At 47.5% G+C, this 26,080-nt stretch overlaps 1 protein-coding gene across 1 annotated transcript in view; it reads right to left on the bottom strand.

Annotated features, from left to right (window-relative positions):
* OCA2 (OCA2 melanosomal transmembrane protein) overlaps nucleotides 1–26,080 on the bottom strand; it is a 370,679-nt gene that overhangs the window by 282,119 nt on the left and 62,480 nt on the right. The window contains exons 10-14 of the mRNA XM_058290617.1: nucleotides 15,693–15,764; nucleotides 14,201–14,266; nucleotides 11,919–11,975; nucleotides 10,737–10,861; nucleotides 5,155–5,293 (exon numbers count right to left, since the gene is read on the bottom strand). Coding sequence (XP_058146600.1) covers nucleotides 5,155–5,293; nucleotides 10,737–10,861; nucleotides 11,919–11,975; nucleotides 14,201–14,266; nucleotides 15,693–15,764 — 459 coding nt within the window. The remainder of the gene's footprint in view (nucleotides 1–5,154; nucleotides 5,294–10,736; nucleotides 10,862–11,918; nucleotides 11,976–14,200; nucleotides 14,267–15,692; nucleotides 15,765–26,080) is intronic.

Here is a 26,080-nt window from a genome sequence, read left to right as displayed (position 1 = left end):
TCTATCTATTTTGTATCCCACAACCTTGTGAAATTTACTGATCAGATTTAGAAGCTTTTTTGTAGATCCCATTATGATTTCTCCAAGAACAATCATGATATCTGTATCTTATTCCTCCTTCCCAATATGTATACCTTGTATTTCTTTTCTTGCCTTATTATACCAACTAGAACCTTCAACATAATGTTGAATAGATGTTGTAAGAAAAGACATCCTTGCTTTGTTTCTGATCTTAGAAGGAAAACGTTCAGGTTTTCAATAATCAAGTATGATGTTAGCTGTGAGTTTTTTATAGATATACTTTATCAAGCTGAGAAAGTTCTCTTCTATCTCTACTTTGCTGAGAGATTTTATCAGTAATGGATGTTGGACTTTGCCAAATGTTTTTTCGAAATCTATTGAGATGAACATATGTTCGTAAGAGCTATTGGTATGTAATTTTCTTTTCTTATGCCGGTTTTGTCTGGTTTAGTTATCAGGGCCTCATAGAATGAGTTGGGAAGTATTCCATCCACTTTAATTTACCATAAACTGGTGGTGGACTTGGCCCAGTGGTTAGGGTGTCCGTCTACCACATGGGAGGTTCGCAGTTCAACCCCGGGCCTCCTTGACCCGTGTGCAGCTGGCCCATGTGCAATGCTGATGCACACAAGAAGTGCCCCACCACGCAGGGGTGTCCCCGCATAGGGGAGCCTCATGCGCAAGGAGTGCGCTCCGTAAGGAGAGCCACTCAGCGCAAAAGAAAGTGCAGCCTGCCTAAGAATGGCGCCGCCCACACGGAGAAATGACACAAGATGACGCAGCAAAAAGAAACACAGATTCTTGTGCCGCTGACAACAACAGAAGCAAACAAAGAAGACGCAGCAAATAGACACAGAGAACAGACAAAGTGGGGGAGGGGAAGGGGAGAGAAATAAATAAATCTTTTTAAAAAAAAAATAATTTACCATAAACTTTAGTGCAGAATTGCTATTATGATATTATCTCTTCTTTAAATATTTGGTGAAAGCCAACAAAGTAGCCTTCTTGACCTGGGGTTTTATTTTGTTTTTTGTTTATTTGTTGGTTTTGTTTTATATTTTTTGTGAGAAGGTTTTTAACTACAAATTCAATTTCTTTAATAGATATACAGCTACTCAAGTTATCTAGTGCTTCTTGAATGAGATTTAATAGTTTGTGTCTTTCAAGGAATTCATCCATTACCTCTAAGTTGTCAAATTTATTGACATTATATTCCACATGTATGCTTTTAATGTCATCTCTCTTCAATCCTGATATTTTTAATTTGTGTCTTCTTTCTTATTTTCCAGAGGTTTGACAATATTTATGATTTTGTTAAAGGACCAGACTTTGCTTTCATTAAATTTTATATTCTTTTTCTTTTACTGATGTTTATCATTTTCTTTCTTCTACTTACTTTTAGTTTAATTTGCTCTTCTCTTTCTAATTTCTTAGTATAGAAGCTGAAGTCATTGACTTGAGACATTCCTTCTTTTCTAATACAGGGTTTTAATAGTATAAATCATCCTCTAACTACAGGTTCAAACTAGAGACCAGCAAACTGCAGCCCTCAGGCTGGCTACTAGATTTTCTAAATAATAAAACTGGAAAATAAGCATGTCCATTCCTTTATGTATTTTCTATGGCTGCTTTTGCACTACGTTGGCAGACTTGAGTAGCTGAAACAAAGAATATGACCTACAAACCTAAAAAAATCGTAACTATCTGGCCATTGAAGAAAAATGGCTGACCCCTGCTTTAGCGGAATCCCACAAATTTGACATGTTCTGTTTTCCTCATAATTCAGGTCAAAGTACATTCTAATTTACCTTGTAATTTCTTCTTTTACCTTTGGGTTAGTTAGGAGTGTCTTATTTAGTTTCCAGATATTTGGGTATTTTCCAAATATATTTATTAATTTCTAATTCAATTCAGCTCTGGCCAGAGAACATATTTTGTTATTACTTGAAATCTTTTAAAGTAATCAAAATAATTTATGATCTACAATATTGGTCTAATTTGACAAATTTGGTGTGTACACTTGGAAAGAATACACAGTCTACTATTGTTGGGTAGAGATTTCTATAAATGCCAAATAAATAATGTGGTCATATTCTATATTCTTGCTGATTTTTTTTCTACTTGTTCTATAAACGAGTGGAGGAGTACTGAAATTTATAACTGTAACTGAGGTTTTATCCATCGCTCCATACAGTTCTATAAGTTTCAGTTTCATGTATTTTGAGGCTCTGTCATTAGTTACACAAATGACTAGAATTGTTATATACTCTTTATGAATTTAACACTTCATCATTATGAAATGTCTTTCTTTAATCCTGGTAATACTCTTTGCTCTCCAGTCTTCTTTTTCAGATATTAATATAGCCATTCCAGCTCTCTTGGAACAAGTCTTAGTATAGTATATATTTTGCCATTCATTTACTTTTAACCTATTTGTGTCTTTATACTTTAAGTGTGTGTTTTGCAAGCAGCACCGAGTTATATCATGCACTTTTTTTGGTTCAATTGACAACCCTGCCTTTCAATTGGGATATTTGATCCATTTTATATGATTATTAATATGGTTGGATTTAAGTCTTGCCGTTTATTTTCTGTTCGCCTGATCTGGAAACACTCTCAAGGCAATAAGCTGGGGCAATCATAGAGCTCCTCTCTCTTGTTTCCTGTCTCCCAGGGATCACTGTCCCGTTCTGCCTGACGACGAGTGTCTTGGTAACCATTATTCCATGAATTTTGTCTGTTATATTTTCGTCATCTCAAACACAAAGAACAGTCCCTGGTTTCCATCTTAGCCAAAAGCCAAGGTTGTGCCATCTCTCCTTCTTGCATGACCACATAAAACGTTCTGGAAGTCTAGATGCATCAAAATATTAGGAGTATTTATTTCTGGTGGTGGGTTCTTATTTCACTCGTTGCATGTGGCTTATATTTTCCATAATAAATTTATTGGTATAGAATAAAAATCATAAAACAAAGATTGAGTTTTTAAACATCATTCTCTCCCCTGCGTATGCTGCCCGTCCTGGGTGACAGTGCCCCCAGCAGACGACAGGGCTCTCACTCTCCAACGCTGTCCAGGTGGCACGATCACGGAGAGCGCAGGCTGAACCACGCAGCTCGCGCAGCAAGGCTGCGGAAGTGCTACCAGGCCATTTCCTACGGTAAGTGCAAAGTGGGGCCAAAATATCTGCGTTGTCCCCAAAATCACAGATTCACGGTATGGCCCACAAACACTATCAACACCTTAGGGTCACAAACTCAAACATTTAAATATTTTTAGGGAAGACAACACACAAGCACCCTGTACAGACCCACACACGTAAACATATGACCTATAACAACTAAAACCAATTTGGAACCTTTTTTACTGACACCTCAAAGAAGGGAGATTGAAAAAAATTCTAGCGACCAAAGAATGGTAAATAGAAATTAACTATATAATCGTAATTTTTACCCTTTAAAATACATAAAATATCATTTGTACTGTATTTAATAATGTCTTCATTTTAGTGTCAAAGAAATTATATATTATTTCTAAGAGTTCGTAAAGAATTTCTAAAGACTTTCATATTATGACCCTTTTTAAAGCACACTCTTACGTCCCTCTTCCATGGATGCCTACCATACTTAGAAGGAAACACCGTATCTCCATGAGAGGGGGCAGCACTTTTGGTTCTTAACATCAGTTGGAGAAACCCTCAGGTCCTATTAATACAATATATTAAAACTAAATACCCGGGGCTGAGTCTCCCTGGCACTGAGGGGTTAATACCAAGCGCCAACTAGTGATGCCGTTGGAAAAAGACCTTGACCAAAATGTGAAATATTAAATACAAATGAGTCTTTATGGCTAACAGATTTCTAAGTGAGTCGGGAAGTCATTCCTGAGGTTGTGCTTACACACACCTCAGGAGGGGCTCCCTGTCTGCCACAGTCAACAGCGCCTCAAGCAGGGGGCTTCTGAGGGCTCTAGAGATATCAGGACACTATAGGCAGGGCAGACACCCCCGGGAAATTGACACCCTGTCAGTGGGCCTTACCTTGGAATACATGATAACCTATCCCCCAATGTATCAGACTTGGACTCATTTAAAATTTTCCTACACATGGCTCTTATGCCCCTTGTATTTGAACCTGTAATTAGCAGTACACCTGTTAAATATGCGTCCCAGAGACTTAAATCTTCCTGCTGTTCATATGCCACTTGAGCCCTGAATCTCAGCAGAGTTGCAGCAAATTCTACCCACCAGTTCATCAGACTCACTCAAACAACCAACAAAAGGATGATGATGGACAACGCCCATCCCAAAAAACAGAGTATCTACAATCCCAAGCACGACAGTTCCATCCACCTGCCCACGGGATCTAAGCCCCCTCTCAGTCTGAAGCAGAGTGGGCGTCACCATCCCCAAATCCTCAAGATGGAGGAACGGACAAACAAAAGAGGGGAATGCAATATAGATGAAAGTAGACTTATTATTCTGGTAATGGAAGAACTTGTAACATTAGTACAATGGCAGTGGTCACCAGAGGTTCTGAGGGCAGGGAGAGGCGGGAATAGGTGGAACACAGGGCATTTTGAGGACATTAGAGTAGTCCTGCATGATATTGCAAGGACAGATACAGGCCATAATACATTTTGTTAAAACCTATAAAATTGTGTGGTGCGAAGTGTAAACCATAATGTAAACTACAGACCATGGTTAGCAGCAATGCTTCAGTATGTGTGCATCAATTGTAACAAATGTATCACACTACTGAAGGATGTTGTTAATGGGGGAGAGTGGGGGAAGGGGAGGGGTGGGTATATGGGAATCCCCTATATTGTTGATGTAACATTTATATAATATAAAGCTTCTTTAAAAATAAAATTAAAAAAAGACTAAATAGATCATATTATCTGATCATTTCTTTAAAAATACTGTCAGAATGAGATCAAAATCAATTCAGACCACTTAAGTCTACACTGTAGGATCAGCTCACGAATACCCCGCTCTTGACATGTCCAATAGCACCTAATACGAAGAGGGGACCCAGCTGGGCTTGACCGGAACACAGGCACACGTGTCGAGGGGGTGCTAAGCAAGCCGAGGTCAACGTTTATCTCAAGCCACCTGGTACACAGGCACGTACCATCTTCCTCAACACTGGGTTGGACACGATGAGGACGTTCGGCGGGTCCCCGATGGCGGTGGCAGCTCCTCCCATGTTTGTGAAGATGACCTCCGCAATCAGGACTTGTCTCGGGTCCAGGTTGAGCACCTCACATAACCTGCCACAAGAGGAGGGAAGTGAAAGCAGACCCACGGAGTCACATCGGCCAAGGGCCATGTGACAGCCGAGTGTTTAGAAAACACCAGCTTGTGCGAGGAAGGCACACCTTGTACACAGATGCGCGTGCATTGAGAGAAGGGCAGTGGCGGGGCGGAGCATAAGAGGTCACAGCTCCCCCCAGCGTGGGACATGACACCCGGGGATGAGCCTCCCTGGCACTGAGGGATCACTATCAACTACCAACTGATGATGCAACTGGAAAATGACCTTGAATGGAAGGTTCAATGCAGATCAGCAGAATATCCCTGTCTACATAAAATAACATGACTTTAAAATGCTGTTTGACCTAATGTAAGGGGGAAATGGAAAGGAGAAATGAGTTCATATGGCTACGGGTCTCAAAAAGAGTCTGGAGGCTGTCAGAAGGATTGCCGTTATGCACAGCTGAGCAGAGTCTAAGAGACAGATAAAGTAGATACAACCACCAGGTATTGGTTCCTTGAGGGCTAAAGAGACCCATGGGTGCTATGGTCATGGCAGATGGGGTTAACTGCCATGTCAGATGGCCCTTCTTTGGAGCTGGTGTTTATGCGTGATGAATCTGGACTCAGATGGGATCTCTCTTCATAAGACTTTCATGCTACTGTGCTGGAGTTGTAGTTAGTGTTGGGGTTTAAGATATATTTAGGGGATCTGAATCTCTGGACTGACAATGTGATAGCCAGGCCCTGAGCCTCAACAGACTCCAGCACCTACAATCTGATTTATTGGACTCACCTCACTCAGCTAAGATGGAGTTGAAGGACAACCACCACACCATGGAGCCTAGAGTGCCTACAACTGAAAGCGAGAGGATTGCATCCAGTATCCATGTGGAATCTGAGCCTCCTCTTGACATAGAGATGCAATGGACACAACCAATCCAATGTCCACAGAGAAAAGGTGGCATTGGAATGGGAAAAGTGGACATGGTGACTAATGGGTATGGGGAATGGCAGAAAGAGACGAGATGTGGAGGTGTCTTTGGGACTTGGAGCTGCCCTGGATGGTGCTTCAGGGGCAATCACTGGACATTGTAAATCCTTACAGGGCCCCCTGGATGGAATGGGGGAGAGTATGGGCCATGATGTGGACCATTGACCATGAGGTGCAGAGGTGCCCAGAGATGTACTTACCAAATGCAATGGATGTGTCATGATGATGGGAATGAGTGTTGCTGGGGGGGGAGTGGTGGGGTGGGGGTGGTGGGGTTGAATGGATCCTCATATATTTTTTTAATGTAATATTTTTACAAAATCAATTAAAAAAAAAAAAAAAAGGTCACAGCTGCCTGGGGGTGAGCCACGTTTCCTCCTGAAGGTCAGCCCCCACCTGAGCCATCCACCTGATGCCCTGCAGGTGTGAGCAGCACAGCCCCGGCAAGGCAGGCCTGGCCAGGTGACTGTGCACTGGCCACCAGACGGCTCCCGGCAGGGTGGGGGCAGTGCAGAATGCCTCCCCCTGCCCAGGGGAGCCAGCCCGCCATGGCCCTCACCGCCTCCCCTGCCCTGTGGAGCCTGCCGACACGGCCCTCACCACCTCCCCCTGCCTGGTGGAGCCTGCCAGCTCAGCCCTCACCACCTCCCCCTGCTCAGGGGAGCCTTCCAGCACAGCCCTCACCCCCTCCTCCTGCTCAGGGGAGCCTTCCAGCACGGCCCTCATCACCTCCCCCTGCCCAGGGGAGCCTGCCAGCTCGGTCCTCATCACCTCCCCCTGCCTAAGGGAGCCTGCCAGCTCTGCCCTCACCACCTCCGCCTGCCCAGGGGAGCCTGCCGGCATGGCCCTCGCCCCCTCCCCCTGCCCAGGGGAGCCTGCCAGCTCGGCCCACATCACCTGCCCCTGCCCAGGGGAGCCTGCCAGCTCAGCCCTCACCACCTCCCCCTGCTCAGGGGAGCCTTCCAGCACAGCCCTCGCCCCCTCCCCCTGCCCAGGGGAGCCGGCCAGCACGGCCCTCACCACCTCCCCCAGGCCTTGCCACCTCCCCCTGCCCAGTGGAGCCTGCCGGCACAGCCCTCACCACCTCCCCCTGCCCGGTAGAGCCTGCCGGCACGGCCCTCACTAGCTCCCCCTGCCCAGTGGTGCCTGCCAGCACGGCCCTCACCACCTCCCCCTGCCCAGGGGAGCCTGCCAGCTCGGCCCCTCACTACCTCCCCCTGCCCAGGGGAGCCTGCCAGCACAGCCCTCACCACCTCCCCCTGCCCAGGGGAGCCTGCCAGCTCGGCCCTCACCACCTCCCCCTGCCCAGGGGAGCCTGCCGGCACGGCCCTCACCACCTCCCCCTGCCCAGTGGTGCCTGCCAGCACGGCCCTCACCACCTCCCCCTGCCCAGGGGAGCCTGCCAGCACGGCCATCACCACCTCCCCCCTGCCCAGGGGAGCCTGCCAGCACAGCCCTCACCACCTCCCCCTGCCCAGGGGAGCCTGCCAGCTCGGCCCTCACCACCTCCCCCTGCCCAGGGGAGCCTGCCAGCACAGCCCTCACCACCTCCCCCCTGCCCAGGGGAGCCTGCCAGCTCGGCCCTCACCACCTCCCCCTGCCCAGGGGAGCCTGCCAGCACAGCCCTCACCACCTCCCCCTGCCCAGGGGAGCCTGCCGGCTCGGCCCTCACCACCTCCCCCTGCCCAGGGGAGCCTGCCGGCTCGGCCCTCACCCCCTCCCCCTGCCCAGGGGAGCCTGCCAGCACGGCCCTCGCCGCCTCCCCCTGCCCAGGGGAGCCTGCCGGCACGGCCCTCACCACCTCCCACTGCCCAGGGGAGCCTGACAGCTCGGCCCTCACCACCTCTGCCTGCCCAGGGGAGCCTGCCAGCTCGGCCCTCACCACCTCCCCCTGCCCAGGGGAGCCTGCCAGCTCGGCCCTCACCACCTCTGCCTGCCCAGGGGAGCCTGCCAGCACGGCCCTCGCCGCCTCCCCCTGCCCAGCAGAGCCAGCCAGCACGGCCCTCGCCACCTCCCCCAGGCCTCGCCACCTCCCCCTGCCCGGTGGAGCCTGCCAGCACGGCCCTCGCCCCCTCCCCCTGCCCAGGGGAGCCTGCCAGCACGGCCCTCACCACCTTCCCCTGCCCAGCCCCGATGCCCTGGGCGCTCCCTTCCTTCCCCCAGCCACTGCCCTGGGGGCACACAGGCCCCACAGCAGCTCTCCAGCCAGGCTGCCCACTAGAGCCATCTGGGAGCTCCAAACCCTGCTGCCAGCCCCACCCAGACCAGTCCCTGCTAAAACCAAAACCACAAACACGCTGCAGGGTGCACCCGGGGGAAAGACTGCTGGAAAGAAAGCTCAGGAGACGCCAGCCCACCCCACACTGCACGTCCGCACAGACACCGGGCCACGCCTCTGCAGGAACCCCGCTGTCCTCAGGGGTACCCCGTCCCCGCGGGCTCTGAGTGCAGACAGACAGACGGCCCTTCCCTTGGAACCGTTCTGTAGGAGGGACAGGCCATGACGCCCGGGGGAGCAGAGGAAGGCCCGAGGGCCGAGGCCTGGGGCAGGAAGGGCTGTGCAGGCCCCACAGGCAAAGGAAGAGCCCCGGGATCCGCCTCCAGCCAGAAAATGATTAGTGAGCGTTAGGTAATACATGACGCCAGCGAGATCCCAGAGAGCGTCCTGGGTGTGGGCCTGGCCGCCAAAATACAAGGGCCGGGACTGCTCGGAGCAGGCACGGGCAGGAGGACAGGACCGAAGGACGTAGGCACGGGCAGGAGGACAGGACAGAAGGACACGGGCAGGAGGACAGGACAGAAGGACGCAGGCACGGGCAGGAGGACAGGACAGAAGGACGCAGGCACAGGCAGGAGGACAGGATAGAAAGACACGGGCAGGAGGACAGGACAGAAGGACGCAGGCACGGGCAGGAGGACAGGATAGAAAGACACGGGCAGGAGGACAGGACAGAAGGACGCAGGCATAGGCAGGAGGACAGGACAGAAGGACAAATCGGGAAGAGCTTGGAAACACGCATGGCGGGGCTCAGAGGAGTGAACGTGGATCTGGGAGGACGTCATTTTTAGACTACCATAGAACTATAAACCACGTTCTGGAGAGGTGAGCCTATAAGCAGGTGCTGCAGGCCTGAGGCATCCCGCAGCTCTCCCAGCTGCAAGGGCTTCTGCCAACACTTCCCCACGCTCTCAGCTCCCACGGAGGCGCCAGCGGTGGGCGTCGGGACGGGCGTGCCCAGGACCACCCCCCGTGGCCCCCTCTTGCCCCCTGCGGCACCCCAGGGGCACGGTTTGATGCTGTTAGAGGAGCAGGTTCAGTTCAGAGCTTTCAAGTGCTCTCCCACCGTCCTGTCCCGGTCCTGTACGGTGTGGACACCCCCTCTGCAGAGGCCAGGCTGAGCTCCAGCCTCCATCCTTCACCTCCCTTCCCCATACTCCAGCCCACCCTGCTCCAAGAGCCCCCGACCTCTGAACAGCAGAGGCCCTCCCCGAGGCCAGCCCAGCACCCTGAGCCCGCCATCGCGCCCTGCGGTTGCCTCCTGCTGAGTCCTCAGACGCTAGAGCAGAGTCAATCACTGACTGCGCAAACAGAAGAGAGCAGCCGAAACCACCTGCCAGGGCCCTTCTTCAGCTGAGCAAGACCCACCTGCTAAGGCTCACACCCCCGAGCCCCGAGGGGAGCCCCGGCCCGCCCCTCTTCCGCCCGTGTGCGCAGCCAGCATGTGGCAGGTTCACAGGCGGCTGAGGCTAACACACCTGGGATCCACCTTTCAAATAAAGAGCATCCAGCTATGGGTACGAAGCCAGCTTCCTGACATCGGAAGGGGGCTGTGCCAGGATGGGGCCTGAAGCTGAAGCTTCAGAAGGTTCTCGGTGAACGACCCCGAGCGCTCGGTGAACGCCTGAAGATTGACTTGGGTGGAATGAAAGGAAATCGAACTGAACTGGACTTTCTCCTACCCAGCGTTACCCTGCAAAGCTGTGCCCTCCTGGCCGACCCTGGTCAACCCCGTTAGTCTGGCGACCTGCAAGCTTCCCCAAGCAGGAGCACCCGGTGCAGCCCCAGGGTGCCCACCCCAGTCTCTCCTCAACGCCCGCCCCACAGGCTTGTGGGCAGGAGCCTCCCACCGTGCCCCACGCCCACGCGAGGAGACACCAGGGTAGGTGCCTGCCAGCCTTGCGCGTGGCTCAGGTTCATTTGCCCCCTGCGTGAAGCAGGACCCCGGCTTCTGACTGCCCACGGGGGTTTGGGCAGCGGCCGCCGCGGCTGTGACCACGCAGAGGCCGTAGGGTGCCCCTACGCAGAGGCCGCAGGTCGTGCACATCCACCCATCGGCCCCTGGGGACCCCTGAGATGGGCAGGTGGACACGGCCATCCCTTCGCAGAAGAAGGCACCGCCTTGGCAGGGCCGTCGGGGCGGAGGCGTGAGCTGCTCGCACGCCCACGGCGGGAGGGCTCCGCCTACCTGATGGTCACCGGCGTGAAGAGCAGCATGGTGGTGACGTTGTCCAAGAAGGCGGAGAGGACGGCGGCGACGAGGCACAGCGTGAGGATCATGGGCCACGGCCTTCCCCGGGACAGCCGGTACGCCTGGGCATGTGGGGAACGGGCAGAGTCAGCGGGTCCCTGCGTGGGCTGCACCTTCTCCTCGGGCCACGAGAACCAGGGACCCAAGGGAAGCCGCCAGGGCTTCCTCGGTCTGCTGGAGGGCACATGGCCTTGGCGGGCATTCTAAACGCACCTGGCCTCCGCTCTCCTCCGTCTGCTCTTCCTCCACTAGTGCCCTGGCGATGGCTCACCTGTCCCAAGGTGAGGCCCCTCGGTCCCTTCAAAGTCATCCGTGTTTTATGTGCTCGTGCTGGCCAGACAGGCTGGCTGTGAATTGGAGGCCTGTTGAGCCTGGTGCCTGCTGGTCTCGGGGGATCTAAGGGGTGCCTTTAGCACCGTGTATCAAGGGGAAGAAGCCAGATGCCTACCTGGGAATACGCAAGACGGAGCACAAAGAAGACAAAAGGCCCAGTGTGGATCTATCATCCAGAGTGTTAAAAGGGCTTTGTTGAGGCAATAAGTTTTTCAAAGAACTTTTCAGTTCTAAAAAAAAATCAAGACTAGCATTAGCTTTTACATTAGTTTTGATCTCCTTTTGACCACTTGGAGTGATAGAACCATTAGCCCCCTGCAAATTCTCAAGGTCAGACAAGTAAGTGGATTTCCCCAGGTTATAAAAGTGAATGTTTATATGCTCAATATTTAGAAAGCTATCACTAAAATTATTTCACCAAAAGGCAAAGTAATCAGAAGCTGATGACTTGAAATATTTACATACTCTGAAATGCAAAACAATTTTTGATGCGTAATGCGCAACCTGCCAATTTAAATAATGGTACACAAACATTCCATCTGAGTTCTCCTTTCCCTGCTCTCCCTCTTCAGTTATTTTTTTGAGAAGTTGAAAGTGTTGCTCAGAGCCATGTCACTTCTTAGCCCTGCAGTGGTACTCAAATTTGCAGGAATGATGTTGAAAAGGAAGACGGAACTTTAAAATGTCTGCTTTATGTGGTAGTTTCATTCCTTAAATATGCAACAGTGGAAAAATAAATACATCAATTAACTTATATGCAACTGTTAAATACTACATCACACCTACCTTGACAGCACAATAATCAAAAAATCCAGTTTCTGAAAATATGGCTACTAAGATCATCTGTGGAAGACAGAGAGAAAGGAGACAGGGAGAATTAGCAGATTAGCACATTGAAATGATGTCAGAGGATCAGTTACCAATTTGAGCTATGGCCCTTAAGAGCAAGCTACCACATCATCATGTGCTTCATTCTCTAGCTAAACGACCATTGTCTCCTAGTCTAGCCAACTTACCACCACCCACCACGGAGCTAGCTACCGGAATGCAGCCTCTTGCTAGTGCTTTCACACCTGTAATTTGGTCCAAAGAATTGTCTCCAAGGTACATGATCATCCCATCTAATCCTTGCCATGAAAACCAGTGGTCTTTACTGTTTTCCATTCTCTAGACTAGAACACTGGGGACAGAGGAGAGGTGAACTGCTCATTGTCAAAGAGCCAGAGGCAGGGAAAGAATGGCCCAGATCGTGACCTTCTAAACCTAACCGTCCACACAAACAACAATGAAACATTTTTCCATTTTAAAACAGGGTTAAATTTTTTCCCCTAAAATAAATAAGCTGATTTTTGCCACCAATTGGATCAACACATGCAAATTAGAGCAATTACCCTGAAATGATTATTCTCTGGGTTCTGAAGTAATCCCTACCGCCTGCTTGCTTGTGTTTCTTTCTAGTGATGACAATGATTTCCTAGATATTAATAAAAGAAACATCCCATTTATTTATAACTTAAACAGCCAGGTATTTCAACCAGCTTGAATTTTCTGTAATATTCTGTATTTTACTTCCTAAGACAGCGGCAATGAGAAGATACAGATTTAAAATCTAATTCTGCCTTGTAGGGGTAATTTAACCTTGAGCAAAAAAAAAATATTTAACACTTCTCTATGTCAATTTTTTCATCCCTTAATTTTCTGTTCCTTGTAAAGTTGATGTCATAATTCAATAAAACAACGTAAATTAAGGTGCCTGGTAAACAGTAGATTCAGTTTGTTTGTTTTTTTCAAATAAACTACCCAAAATAAAAATGGCCAACAGTAAGTTTAGGCTCAGTAAAAATGTCTTCCTTATCAAGAGTGACCAGTAATGTTCATTCTAACACAAAACGGCCAGTGGGGCTGCCAGCAGAGCGCGGGGCATCACACTCCAGTGGGAGTTTCAGGAACACAAATGAGCAGGTGGCCCAGAGAACCAGGAGGGACAGAGCTCTGGGTGCGGGGTCCGAGGCCATGAGGCTGGTCCCCTACCAGGAGGGAGGGCAGGGCCTGCCTACCTTTGCATGCCCATAGTTCTAGAATCATCCAGCTTCCAAGTACTTGCTGAACTGATTTCAATGCAGGGGAGAAAAATTAAACCACTCATTTGCACTTTAAACTTGTGTCATAAGACATCTGGTGTGTCTTCCTGCCTCTATCTGGATGCCCAAACCCCGTTTACTCTTCGCAGCCCAACGCCAGTCTGGCCCCCTCCATGAAGCCTGAGTGGGGAGCCTGGCCTGGCTTCCCCGGCCCCCAGCCCAGAGCTGGTGGCTGGGCAGGCTTGGGCCGGATGGAAGCTGAGGGCAGCTTTCAACCAGTGAAAGGGGTGAAATGTCGGCAAGGAGGTGTGTAAGAGAGGGGCCTGCTCTCTGCAGAGAAGTCTTCTCTGCAGAGTGGACCTCCTGCATGCCACCCAGTTGGCTGGCCATCTGCTCAAGGCCACGCTGACGGCCGTGCCCCTCTGCCCAGGCCCGTGCCTGGCTAAGTCGGTTTATGACTTGTGCCCCAGCCCGAGCCAGCCAGTGCATATTAAAGTCCATTTCCAGAAAGGAAAGGAGGTTTGGGGGTTCTCTGACAGCCCGCAGCCCTCTGCCTTCGCACAGTGGCCCCCTGGCAGTGTCTGAGAAATTACCAAACACACGAGCTATTACGTCAGCACAAGTCATTCCTTGATCCATAGAGCTAAATGTCCTTTTGCATTCACCAAAACGTTTTTATGGGTCCTTCATTTGGGATATTTATCGCATGTTATATTTTCAAGGTAGAAACTCAAAACAATCCTCAAACTTCTCGGTGTTCGCTCTTTTATCATCATTAAACTGAAATCCTACAGCTAACTAGACAGAGCACCAGCCGCCCCGTCTCTTCTCAGGAGGAATTGGCTAGACGCGCACTAACACTTCCCAATCAAGCCCCGGCTGTCGTGCAGGGCAGCGCCTCTGGTGTAACGAGCGCGTATCAGCAGTGACAAAAGAGGAGGCCACAGCAGGTTTGGAGCCACGTCCCACCGGGAGGACTGTAATTACCATGCCAAACAGCAGGGCCAAGGTCTCAAAATCAATCCACCCCACCACACGGGCCAGGCTGGGTCTCTGCAATCAAAGACAAACGCACCAATTAGTCCTGGGCAAAACCCTCCTGGGGCGAGCTGTACTAATATGCTTCCCTTGCTGTGGCCAGAGCAGAAGCCGCACCGCGCAGGAGCGTGGAACGGGGCCCTATCCCCTCTGGAAAATGCTGTGGGGCAGGTCACCCGGAAGGTCAAACCTGCACCTGTAAGAGTAATCTTTTTTTTTTTAAAACCTGTCCCTGGCCATTCTAACTGCGTTTTTGCAGGACAGGCCGTTGTCGAGAGTGATCTCAGGGAGCGTGGCAAGGCCAACATGACAACGCTTCGGAGAGCCCCCTGTCCTGCATCTCAAAGCCCTCCCCCCACCGCTGTCCCAGGTCTGCCAACCCTGGGGAGCAGGGCAGCAGGGCCATTCCCGACAGGGAGCGGGCGCGCCGTGAGGGGCCTGCTGGGCAAGGCTCTCCCGCCCGTGGGCGCCCCCAGCCAAGGGATTTCACTACACGCTTCTCCTTTAATAATGAAAATCATAGTGGTTCTATGGCTAGGCTTTAGGATTCTGGGGCATTTTACCTTGAGTGCTGGCATTCGTTCAGACCAACTCTAGCCAAGAGAAAGCCGGAATCCTGACTGCTGCTTTTAGGCCGGGTCTCATTTTAATTTTTAATGAGATCTAAATAAATAATTCACTGAACATGGTTCACTGGTGGATTGAATGGCCTCTGGTAGCTTTTTCCAGAACAATCCATTGAATCCCCATAAAGCTGTTCTCAAGTCCATGTCGGTGTGGTGCCACCGCTGGGACTCCTGGGCGCGGCTCCAGCTCTGCCTTCAACGCCCTCGGCCTCCCGCGGGCGCGCGGCCTCCCCTCGTGCCCACGTCAGCCCCACGGGTTCCTGACAGAGCGGCCGGCTTTGGGCCTCTCCCCGCCGGGGCTGCGCCTCCGGGGCTCCTGGGGTCTGCAGAGCAGACCTCCACCCCACCATCTCCCACCCTCTGCCCCCGCAGGGTGGCCTCCTCTGCCCCACAGGCTGGCATCACCCAGGTCCAACTCTTCACAACCCCACCAGCGTCAGGGCCGGGGGCCAACGCCCGTCCCCGACGAGCCTTTCCTCAGCTGGACGTGAAGCGGACACTGTCACCAGGGGGACGTGGGCGCATGTGGATTATACAACTAAATGGAAAACATCCGTTGTGTGTTAAAGTTTGCTGATGAGTTTCCCTAGAAAAACATCTGTCGTGTGGTAAAGTTTGCTAACACGTTTCCCTAGAAAAACATCCATCCTGTGGTAAAGTTTGCTAACACATTTCTCTAGCATGGTCCATGGGGAGGGAAATGTGGAAATCGTAAATCAAAGAATGAAAAGCAACAGTCAAACTCGATTCCTGGGACGTCTTTCCGTCTGACATCCTATCGAGGGTAAGGCAATCATCTGGACGTTACAACTTACGTCACCAATCACGGCCAGGGCGGCCACAGCGACGAGAGAGCCCAACATGGCTGCCAGCGTTCTGTGCACGATCTGGAAAGAAAGGCGGGCGGTTACCGAGGAGAGTCTTGCGTTCCAGTCCACAAGGGCTTTAAAGCAAAATAAAAGCACTGATACGAGTGTCTGTCTGTGTTTGCCCTCTCTATTAAATGATAAGTAAATCATTAGCAGATAAGCTTGCTGTTTCCGGGACTGCGCTTTTCCCACACCAAGCCGCCCACACACCAGTGAGCTTTCTAAAGAAAGCCACTTCATTTCCTTAATAAAGTAAGTCAAGCACTGGAAGGCTGGATAAAGTATGTTCTATAAGGAAGACTGCAGGAAATTGGCATTAATTATTTACTAGCTGATCCCTAGGCAACTGGACGATTAGTTCTACAACATAAATCAATTCTGCCCAATTTCGGAGACTGTTACTAAACCAAGGATACACAGCCATACGCTTAATCTAATTGAGAGTTCAGTGTTTCACCGAATCATGAAAGTATCTTTGTATTTAATCATTATCCAAATGGAAGTGAAATTTCTGAGAAGAAATCTGAAGAAAGGGGCGAGTACACACCAAGCCTCACTTGCCACTCCTGCAGTCGCAGCAAACGCCGTCGCAGCCTCTTTCTCTAATCCTCAGGGACCCCACTTCAGCCTTCTCTCTCAGTCTAACCCACTTTTTAATTGAGGTATATTTTACCCATAATCGAACGCACGCATTTCAAGTGTACAGTTCTATGATTTTTAGTAACTTTACCAAGCGGTACAAGTATCAACGTAAATCAAATAAAGATCCCTTGTGCCATGTAGAGTGACTCCTGTCTCTGTGACTTTGTCTTTTCTGGACATGTTATAAAAATGGAATCATACAACATGTTGTCTCCTTGTTGGGCACTTTCACTTAACACACTGATTATGAGGTTCAGCCATGACACAGCAAGTTTCAGGAGTCCTTCCTTTAATGCTGAATAGTCTTCTGCTGTGTGGACATACCACAGTTTGCCTATCCATTCACCACTGATGGACCTCTAGGGTGGTCCAGTTTGGGGCTGAGTGCAGGACTTCTGGTGGATATACATTTTCATTGCTCCTGTGCAGGTAAATATCTATGAGTGGAGTTTCTGGGTCGTACACTACTTTTATGTTTAACTTTCTGAGGAACTGCTAGCCCATTTCCCAAAATTGCTGCACCATTTTACACTGTTAGCAGCAATGTGTGAGGGTTTCGGTTCTCTACACCCTCACCAGCACTTGTTACTGTCTATATTTATTATACCCATTCCAGTAGATGTGCAGTGATATCACACAGTGGTTTTAATTTCATTTTGCTGATAACTGATGATATTGAGTAGGTTTTCATCTGCTTATTAGCCATCCAAATGTCCAGATGAAATGAAATGTCCCTAGACATTGCTGGTGAAACGTCTCTTCATTTCTTTTGCATGTATTTTGATTGGGTGGACTGTCTTCTTCTTATTGAGTTGTAAATTCCAAATAAAAATCCTTCACTGAATGTGTGTCCTGCAAATATTTTCTCCCAGTCTTTGGTTTTGTCCTTTGTTTTCATAATGGTGTATTTTAAGTTCAAAAGTTTTGCATTTTGATGAGGTCCAAATTATCCAGTTGTTTTTTTTTTATGGACAATGCTGTGGGTGTTGAATCTGAGAAAGTTTTGCCTAATCCAAGATCTCGAAGAATTTCTCCTTAGTTTTCTTCCACAAGTTTTATCAGTTTTGCTTTTACCTTTAAGTCTATGGTTGACTTTGAGTTAATTTTTGTGTATGGTGTGAGGTGAGAGTATAAATCGATCTTTTTGAATGTGGCCATACAATTGTTCAATGAACAAAATATCCTTTCCCAATCAACTGCCTTAGCACCTATGTTAAAAGTTAACTGACAGGAGCAGATGTAGCTCAAGCAGTTGAGCGCCTGCTTCCCAAAGGGGAGGTCCAAGGTTTGGTGTCTGGTTTCTGCTTTCTCCTATTAAAAAAAAAAAACAAGCAAGCAAACAAATGAAAAAGAAACAACTCAGGGGAGCCAATATGGCTCAGTGGTTGAGCACTGGCTTCCCACATACAAGGTCTGGAGTCCAATCCCTGGCCCTGGTACCTCAAAAAAAAAAGTTAATTGACTATAAATATATGAATTTATAATTTTCTTTGATTGACTTGTGCTTTGATTGAACTTATACCAGTACCACTTGTTTTGATTACTGTAGCTCTATAATAAGTTTTGGTATTATGAAGGGAAAGTCTTCCAACTTTGTTCTTTTTCAAAATTGTTTTGGTTAATTTCAGTGGTTTCCATTTCCACATAAATTTTAGGATCTTCTTGCCAATTTCTGCAAAAAGTAAGCTGAAATTTTGACAGGATTGTATTGAATTAATAATATTGATTCTCCCAATCTATGAAGAAGGGATGTTTCTCCATTTCTTTATCTCTTCTTTAATTTCTGTCAACAAAGATTTATAATGTTCAGTGTACAAGCATGCACTTCTTTCATTACTTTTATTCTTAAGTAGTTTATTCTTTAGATATATATGGAGTTGATTCTTAATTTCATTTTCAGATTTCTAATAGCTTATACAGAGAAATACAACTTATTTTTATATTGACCATGTGACCTTCCTGGGTATTTTTGTTTTCAGATTCCTTAGGGTTTCCTACATACAGATCATGTCATCTGTGAATAACGATGAGTTTCCATCTTCCTTTCCAGTTGGGAAGACTTTCATTTCTTTTTCTTGCCTGCTTGTATTAATCAGAACCTCCGGTACTATATTAGATGGAAGAGGCAAGAACAGACATCCTTATCTTGTTCCATGTCTTAGGAAAAAACCATTATGATGTTTCCTGTATATTTTTAATAGGTGCCTTTAATACTTCCCTTCTACTCCAAGTTTATTAGATTTTTTACCACGGATAGCTGTGAATTTTGTCAAAATCTTTTTCTGCATCTATTGAGATGAACATATGTTTTCTCCCTTCATTCTATTAATATGACATATTAATTTATTGATTTTCAGGTGTTAAACTAATCTTGCATATCTGGGCTAAATCCCATTTGGTTGTGGTGTATAATCTTTTTCATTTGTTGCTAGATTTGGGTTGTTACTATTTTGTTGTGATAATTCTTCTAATTCACAGACCATATTCACCTGTAGTTTTCTTGTGATTCTTACTCTGACTTTTCTATTCCTTCTTAAGTCAGTATTGGTAATTTGCAACATACAAGAAATGTTTTCACTTTATCTAAGTTGTTGAGTTTATCAGCATAAAGTTGTTCATAATATTTCCTCCCCCACCTGAGATGGCTCCCTCTTCTGTTTCCTTGTTGTTCTCGCTCATTGTTTTTTGCTCATTGTCTGTTTTTTTTTTTATTTCTTTAGGAGGCACCAAGAACTGAGCCTGAGACCTCCCATGCAAGAGATGAGTGCTCAAACTGCTGGAGCCATATCTACTCCTTGCTCATTTTGGTTTTTTGTTCATTGTCTCCTCGTTGGCATCTCACTGCTTTTGCTCATTGTCTGCTCATTGTTTTTGCTCATTGTCTTCTTGTTGTTTGTCTTCTTTAGGAGGCACCACAAACTGAACCCAGGACCTCCCACGTGGAAGGCAGGCACTCAACTGCTGGAGCAACATCCACTTCCCATTGTGCTCCCTTTTAATGTCAACTTTTTCATTGCTAATTTTTGTGATCTGTGTCTTCTCTCTTTTTCTTGGTTATTCAAGCTAAGAATTCGTCAATTTTGTTGGTCTTTTCAAAACACCATTGTTTGGTTTCATTGATTTTTCTCTATTTTTCTGTTTACTATTTTGTTCATTTCTGCTCTAATCTTTATTATTATCCTCTTTGTGACTTTCATTACTTTGTTGTCCTCCTTTTCTATATTTTAAGGTGAAAGTTCACATTATTGAATTGAGATAATCCTTTTTTTAATATAGACATTAACCTGTAAATTTTTCACTAAGCACCACTTTAGTGACATCAATAAATTTCAATTTATTATATTTTTCTTTTCATTCAGATCACACTGGGTGAGGAAGTACTGCTTATGTTACCTTGAATTGGACTCTTTAGGGCCTTGTGACTGTAAATTCCTACCCCAAATAAATACCCTTTATAAAAGCTAACCGATTTCTGGTACTTTGCACCAGCACCCCTTTTGGCTGACTAACACACAATTGTAATTTTTTCTTTGACTCATTGACTATTTAGAAATGTATTGTTTAAGTTCCAAATATGTGAATATCCCATATTTTCTTCTTTTGTTGATGTCTGATTTAAATCCATATGGGCAGAGAACACACCTTATGTGATTTTAATCCTGTTATGTTTATTAAGAATTGTTTTATTGTCTAGTGTAGCAGTTTGATAGGGTTATGAATTCCAAAAATAGATATTGGATTATGTTTGTAATCTGGTCTGTACCTGGGCGTGCTTGAGTTATGATTAGGGCTTTGACTGGGCCACGTCATTAGGGCGTTGAGTCCCCACCCCTTGGTAGGTGGGGACTCCCAGGTTAAAGGCATGGCAAAGGACAGAGTTGAGGGTTTCTGATGTTGGAGTTTGACATTGGAGTTTGATGCTGAAGCCTTAAGCTGGAGCCCCAGGAAATCAGACTCAGAGGAAAGAGAAGGAAGCCCCAGGAATAGAGGACCGGAACCAGGAGAAGAAAACAGAGAAGTAGAGACAGCTCCTTAGACACGGCAGAAACACCAGGGAGAGAGACAGAGCCGTTCACCTGATAGTCTACAGCTTACTTTGTGGAGAGAGGCAAAGCCTAAAGAGCCCTCAGAGTCTACAGCTGACCTTGTGGAGGAAACAGAGAAGCTGAGCCCAAAGGAACACAGGAAGCCTGAGCCCTCGTGGACATCAGCAGCCATCTTGCTCCAACACATGGAAACAGACTTTGGGGAGGGAAGTAACTTATGCATTATGGCTTGGTAACTGTAAGCAACTATCCCAAATAAGTACCCTTTATAAAAGCTAACCAATTTCTGGTAGTTTGCATCAGCACCCTTTGGCTGACTAATACACCTAGTACATGTGGATTTCTTGAGTTATCCTGCACAGAGTTTGCTGAGCTCCTTGGATGTGGAGATTAAAGTTTTTCATCAAATTTGAAAAGTTTTCAGACAATATTTCTTCAGATATTCTTTCTTGCCCTTCCTCTCTGGCCTCCTGGGGTTCCCAACATGCACATGTTGGTATGTGTGATGGCATCCCACAGGTCTCTGCTCATTGTTCTTTACTCTTTTTCATTGTTACTTAGGCCGTATCATTTCTAATGACTTATTGTTAAATTTCCTGATTCTTCCTTCTGCCAGTTCAAACCTTACACCCCTGTAGTAGGTTTTTCATTTCAGTTACAGTAATTTTCAGTTCCAGATTTTCTCTTTGGTTCTTCTTTATAATTTGTATCACTTAGTGAGAATAGTTTTTCTTTATGTATTATTGCCACATGTTCCTCTGATTTTGTAAACATAGTTTCTTTTAGTTCTTTGAAAATATTTTTAATAGCTGCTTTGACATTTTTGTCTGCTAAATCCAGCACCTAGAGGCACTCAGAAATCATTTCCACTGACCATTTTTTTCTCTCAGTATGGGTCACATTTTCCTGTTTCTTTATGTGTCTTATAACATTTTGTTGAAAACTCAACATATATTTTGTAAGTCTGTATTCATCCGTCTTAAATTTAATCCTTCCAAAATTCTCTCAGGAAATAAAAGAGGAGGAAACACTTCCCAATTTACAATGTGAGGTCAGGATTACCCTGATACAAAATCCAGGCAAAGCTACCCACAACAGTAAAAGAAAACTAAAGATCAATATCCATCATGAACACAAACACAAAATTCTTTACAAAATATTAGGAAACCAAATCCAGCAGCATATAAAAAGGATACCACATCATGATCACATCCCAAGAATGCAAGGCTGGGTTACACTGAGAATCAATTAATGTAATCACACTAATAGAATACAGGACAAAACCTACAGAATCGTCTCAACAGACATAGAATAAACATTTGACAAAATCCAATGCACATTCATGATAAACACGCTTAACAAAGAATAGAAGGCATTTCCTCAACCTTACACAAAAAACCTACAGCAAGCACACTTGATGGTGAATGACTGAAAGCTTCCCTTGAAGGTCGGGATCGAGCCAAAGGGGTGTCTTCTTACACGTCTAGTCAGCGCTTTACTGGAAGTTCTAGCTGGTGCCATATGGGAAGAAAATGAAGAAGTCCAAGTTGGAAAAGAAGAAATAAAACTGTCTTTATTCATAGATTACATGATCCTGGATGCACAAAATTCCAAGGAATCCCCCAAATAAGTGAATAGACCTAATAAGCAAGTTTAGCAAGGTTACAGGATATAAGAATTCCTCTTACATAATATATGAGAATCAGTAATGAACAACCTGAAAATGAAATTAGGAAAACAATTCTACTCACAATAGTATTGAAAAGGATAAAATACTCAGGAATACATTTAGCAAAAGAAGTGCAATATGTGGCACTTAAAGCAACATACATTGTGAGGGAATTAATGATCTTGTTCAAAGAAGATACACTTATAGGATAATTTAGAGAGAAAGAAGATCAGGGCTGCCTTTGGCTGTGGGTGGGAACAGAGAATGACTGCAAATTGACCTTGGAATCTTTACAGGGTGTGGAATGTTTTAAAACTGGAGTGTGGTGATGGTTACAAAACCTATAAATACAATAAAAAATAAGTGCACACTACCAAAGGGTGAATTTATGGCATTTAGATTATATCACAATGAAAGTACTAAAAAATATAAAGACTAAAGTGGCAAGGACAAGCGGAAAATTAAATAAGCATCAAGAGACATTATTCATTTCTTAATATTCTAAAGCAGTTTTTATTCAATGATTCTATGTCTTCCAGTTCATAGATCCTGACTCCCTTTATCAGTAGTTTCCTGAAACTCAAACTCTGAATAAAGTCATTTCATTTCTCATTTGTATTACTAGTTTCAAAGTTGGTTTTTTAGGTAATTTTATACCCAGTATTTATTGTTCACAGGTTAAATTTTTACAAGTTGCTGTATTTGTTTTAAATATCTAAAACCCAAGAGACTGCTACCCAATTCTAATGTTCTTTCCATTGTTTTCTCCTTTTCGGTTTCAGTTTACAATACATTTTAATGATATTTCTTTATTTCCTAGAGTAGCTGTAGGAAGTAGCAAGGGAAGGTAGTGTTCTTTCCCAGACTTACAGCTGTGGAAACCAAAGCTGAAGTAAAGATAAAGAACCTGAGCAAGCAGACAACTAGCAGTTGGCAGGAGGGAGGGAGTGGGAGCCGGGAGCAGCTTAAAAGGAAAATGAGATGCATCCGGCAGTGATGGAAATGCTCTCTATCTCGACCACATCAACGCAGAATCCTGGCTGTGGTGTTTTACTACAGCTTTGTAAGATGGTATGACTGGGGGAAATTGAGGAAAGGGTACTTCAGATTATCTCTATTACTTCTTAAAACTGCATGTGAATCGACAGTTACGTCAAAATCGAAAGCTTAATAAAATCAAAAAGCCATTGCTGCACTCTACCACATCACTGCTAACATTAAATTGAGGACAGAACTTGGAATCCTTTCCCACATACCTCTCACAGTACAAATGTGCTATGCATGCACGCATAATCAAATAAATCCATTTTTAAATGAATATGTAGAGGTTAAATAAGATGACCCCAAGGACCTTTCACAATCCAGAGTTCCACGGCAGCGTCTTCCTAAATTCGGAAATTCCATCAAAATACAAGGAACTTTCAGAACAAAGCGCTTTTTTTCATTGAAAAATATGTGAGGCCACCCCAGTGGGCCAGGCACTGCTCTCGACATTGAAGAGGTGGCACTGAAAGGAAAGGAGTGGCCCCTACCTGCGCAGAGCCCACTTTCTGGTAAACAAGGAAGTGTCAAAGCGTGACGAGTGTTTTGAACACAAAGTGAATGGGGACACAGGTCAGAGTGACCAGAAAGCCCAACGAGAGGGAGTGGTTAGGGGCGTAGAGGTGGGAGACCTGCTCTGGACCGGCCAGGGCCATGGGGGCTGCCAGTGGGGTAGAGAAAAGGAAGGACATGAGGACAACGCGTGCCGGAAGGCAAGGCCAGAGAGAAATTACAGCCGCCTGTCGCGTGTGTACTTTCTATTGCCATTTTTTAGTCCAACGAAGCAGGCTGCCAGGACGCAAAGCAATTTGACCTCTCACTAGTTCTCTAGGCCAGCTGCACTTGCCTTATTTTTTTTTTTCTATTGTTGAAAAGCATCACAAAGAACATTTTTTATAAATTGGTTAAAAGTGATTCTTAATGTACTTGACATTAAAATCAGTGAAAGCTTCACGAAAAATAGCAAAGTGGTGTCATGAAATCTGCACAAAAATACCTTCGGCTCAGGGGTTTCGGAGCATTTGAGAAATAGCTTTCATGAGCTATAATTTGTCCCTGTGTTTTATCTGTTATGCGTGGCCTAGTCCATAAATCCAAAGCCATCCTCAAATTCTGCAGGGAAATGCTACTTTTGTCTCCAGTGTTTGCTGACATGACTTCCATCTGATGCAACACCTTTTTAACTACCATCTGTACAAATAAGGCAGGCAAAGGCTTTGCAAAACGTCAGTAGCCTTGTCTGGGCAAGGTAGGTTTCCAGTCTAGAAAGGCATCCGACCATCGTGCCTCTAGTAAAAGGGGAAATTCCTTCTTGGTTGGATGCTGAAGCAGATTCAAGGGTGATGATAATATTGCAGTTTAATTGCATGTCCTGTGAGCTACTTATTGACACAAAGAACTGTCAGCTGTTAGTTATAAATAAACACTAACGATTCTGCTATTGTCATAACGTAGCCTTGCACTGGTACAAGAGGTAAAAAAAAAAAAAAAAAGAGAGATGGAGACTGTGGCTCCTGCCCCGTGCCAGCCCTGCTGTGCCCAGGCTCCTCTCTGGAGAGCCTGCAGCCCCAGCAGCACCTGCGGCTCCTGCTGCAGTGAACAGACACGCTCGAGTGCTAAGTGTGCTGCAAAGAGCCAGACTCTGTCCAAGTGTGGACAATTGCAGCTCAACAAAGGGGCCTGTGGCCCAGCGAGCTTGGGAAACACTGGGCTAAGCAGGTGGGGCCGTGCCTTTCTGCAGCCTTTCCCAGCACCACACTAGCATCTCCTGACTGACCCCTGACGGTTACGTGGCAGCCCTTTTCTAGCAGCCTCAGAGAAAGGCACAGGGGAGCGTGTTTATTAAGAGGGTGCTCTTCCATGAGCTGGCCCCTCGGCCGCGGTGCCCCGCGTGGGTCAGCGTCCACCCGCTGGCAGTGCTGGGCCTGGGCGGGCAGGAGAGCTGCCTGCTGAGCAGGCACCACCCGGTGGTAGCAGCCGCTGTGGACAGAGGGCCAGCCGCGTGGGGGGCCGACACCACGGCCCTCGTGCACCGGGGGCGTAAAGCAAGTGAGAAAGTCCTGAGATGTTGGCGCAGGTGGTCGATGCAACCGACGTCCACCGAGACAGAAAATGGCCCAGAAGTGGGGTGCTGCGGAGCAAAAGCCTGCACTAGGAGGCGAGGCTTCGGGCCGGGCAGCGGGCCATGGGGGGCTGGGGGATCGGGCTGTGTAAGTGGCAACCCGACTCGCACCGTGGGGAACATTTGGGAAAGTGCCCCCACCTAAGCAAGAAGACAGAAGCCGTCCCCGCGATCCTGGGGCCTTGCTGGGGCTAGGGGCCCGAGGCCGAGGGCCGGGGACTCGCAGGGCTGGGAAAGCTCTGCAAGGGGGGCCGGGCCCGGGAAAGAGCGCTGTGCGCGCAGCCGGGGGCAACGGCAAAGGGGAGCCCGGGGTCTCTTGGGTGGGCAGGTCCACCTCCAGCCGGGAGGAGATGCTGAAACGAAGACACGGCCAGCGGGCACGCGCGTCACGCCTCCTGAAGACGGTTGACTGGTTTAAGGTGGATAAACGGACTCAGAGGAAAGAGACCAGGAGCAAGGTCCCTCCAAGCAGGGAGCTGCTGGGAAAGCAGCTGGGGGGCCAAGAGGAGCATTTTTCTCCAATATTCTCTCCAGATGAGGCTGGGGGCGAGAGCCAGGAGGAGGCGAGCCGGGAGCCGGCCCTGGGCCCGAGCTGGAGGGAAGACAGCAGCCCCCGGGAGCACCCAGGCGGAGGCTGGCGCCCACAGAGGGCAAGGGCGGAGAGCGGAGCCCCTTTCGCGGTCCCGTGTCGCTGAATGAGGGCAGAGCGGCGGCGGGGTCAGGGAATCCCCACTCTGAGCGGCTGTGCTGGCCTCCGTGTCCACCGCCCGGTCCAGGGGCTGCAACGGGATGAGGCCTCTCCAGCGAACTGGGG

This window comes from Dasypus novemcinctus, chromosome 3, assembly GCF_030445035.2.
Source record: "Dasypus novemcinctus isolate mDasNov1 chromosome 3, mDasNov1.1.hap2, whole genome shotgun sequence".
Lineage (NCBI taxonomy): Eukaryota > Metazoa > Chordata > Mammalia > Cingulata > Dasypodidae > Dasypus > Dasypus novemcinctus.
This window is presented reverse-complemented; position numbering and strand designations above follow the sequence as displayed.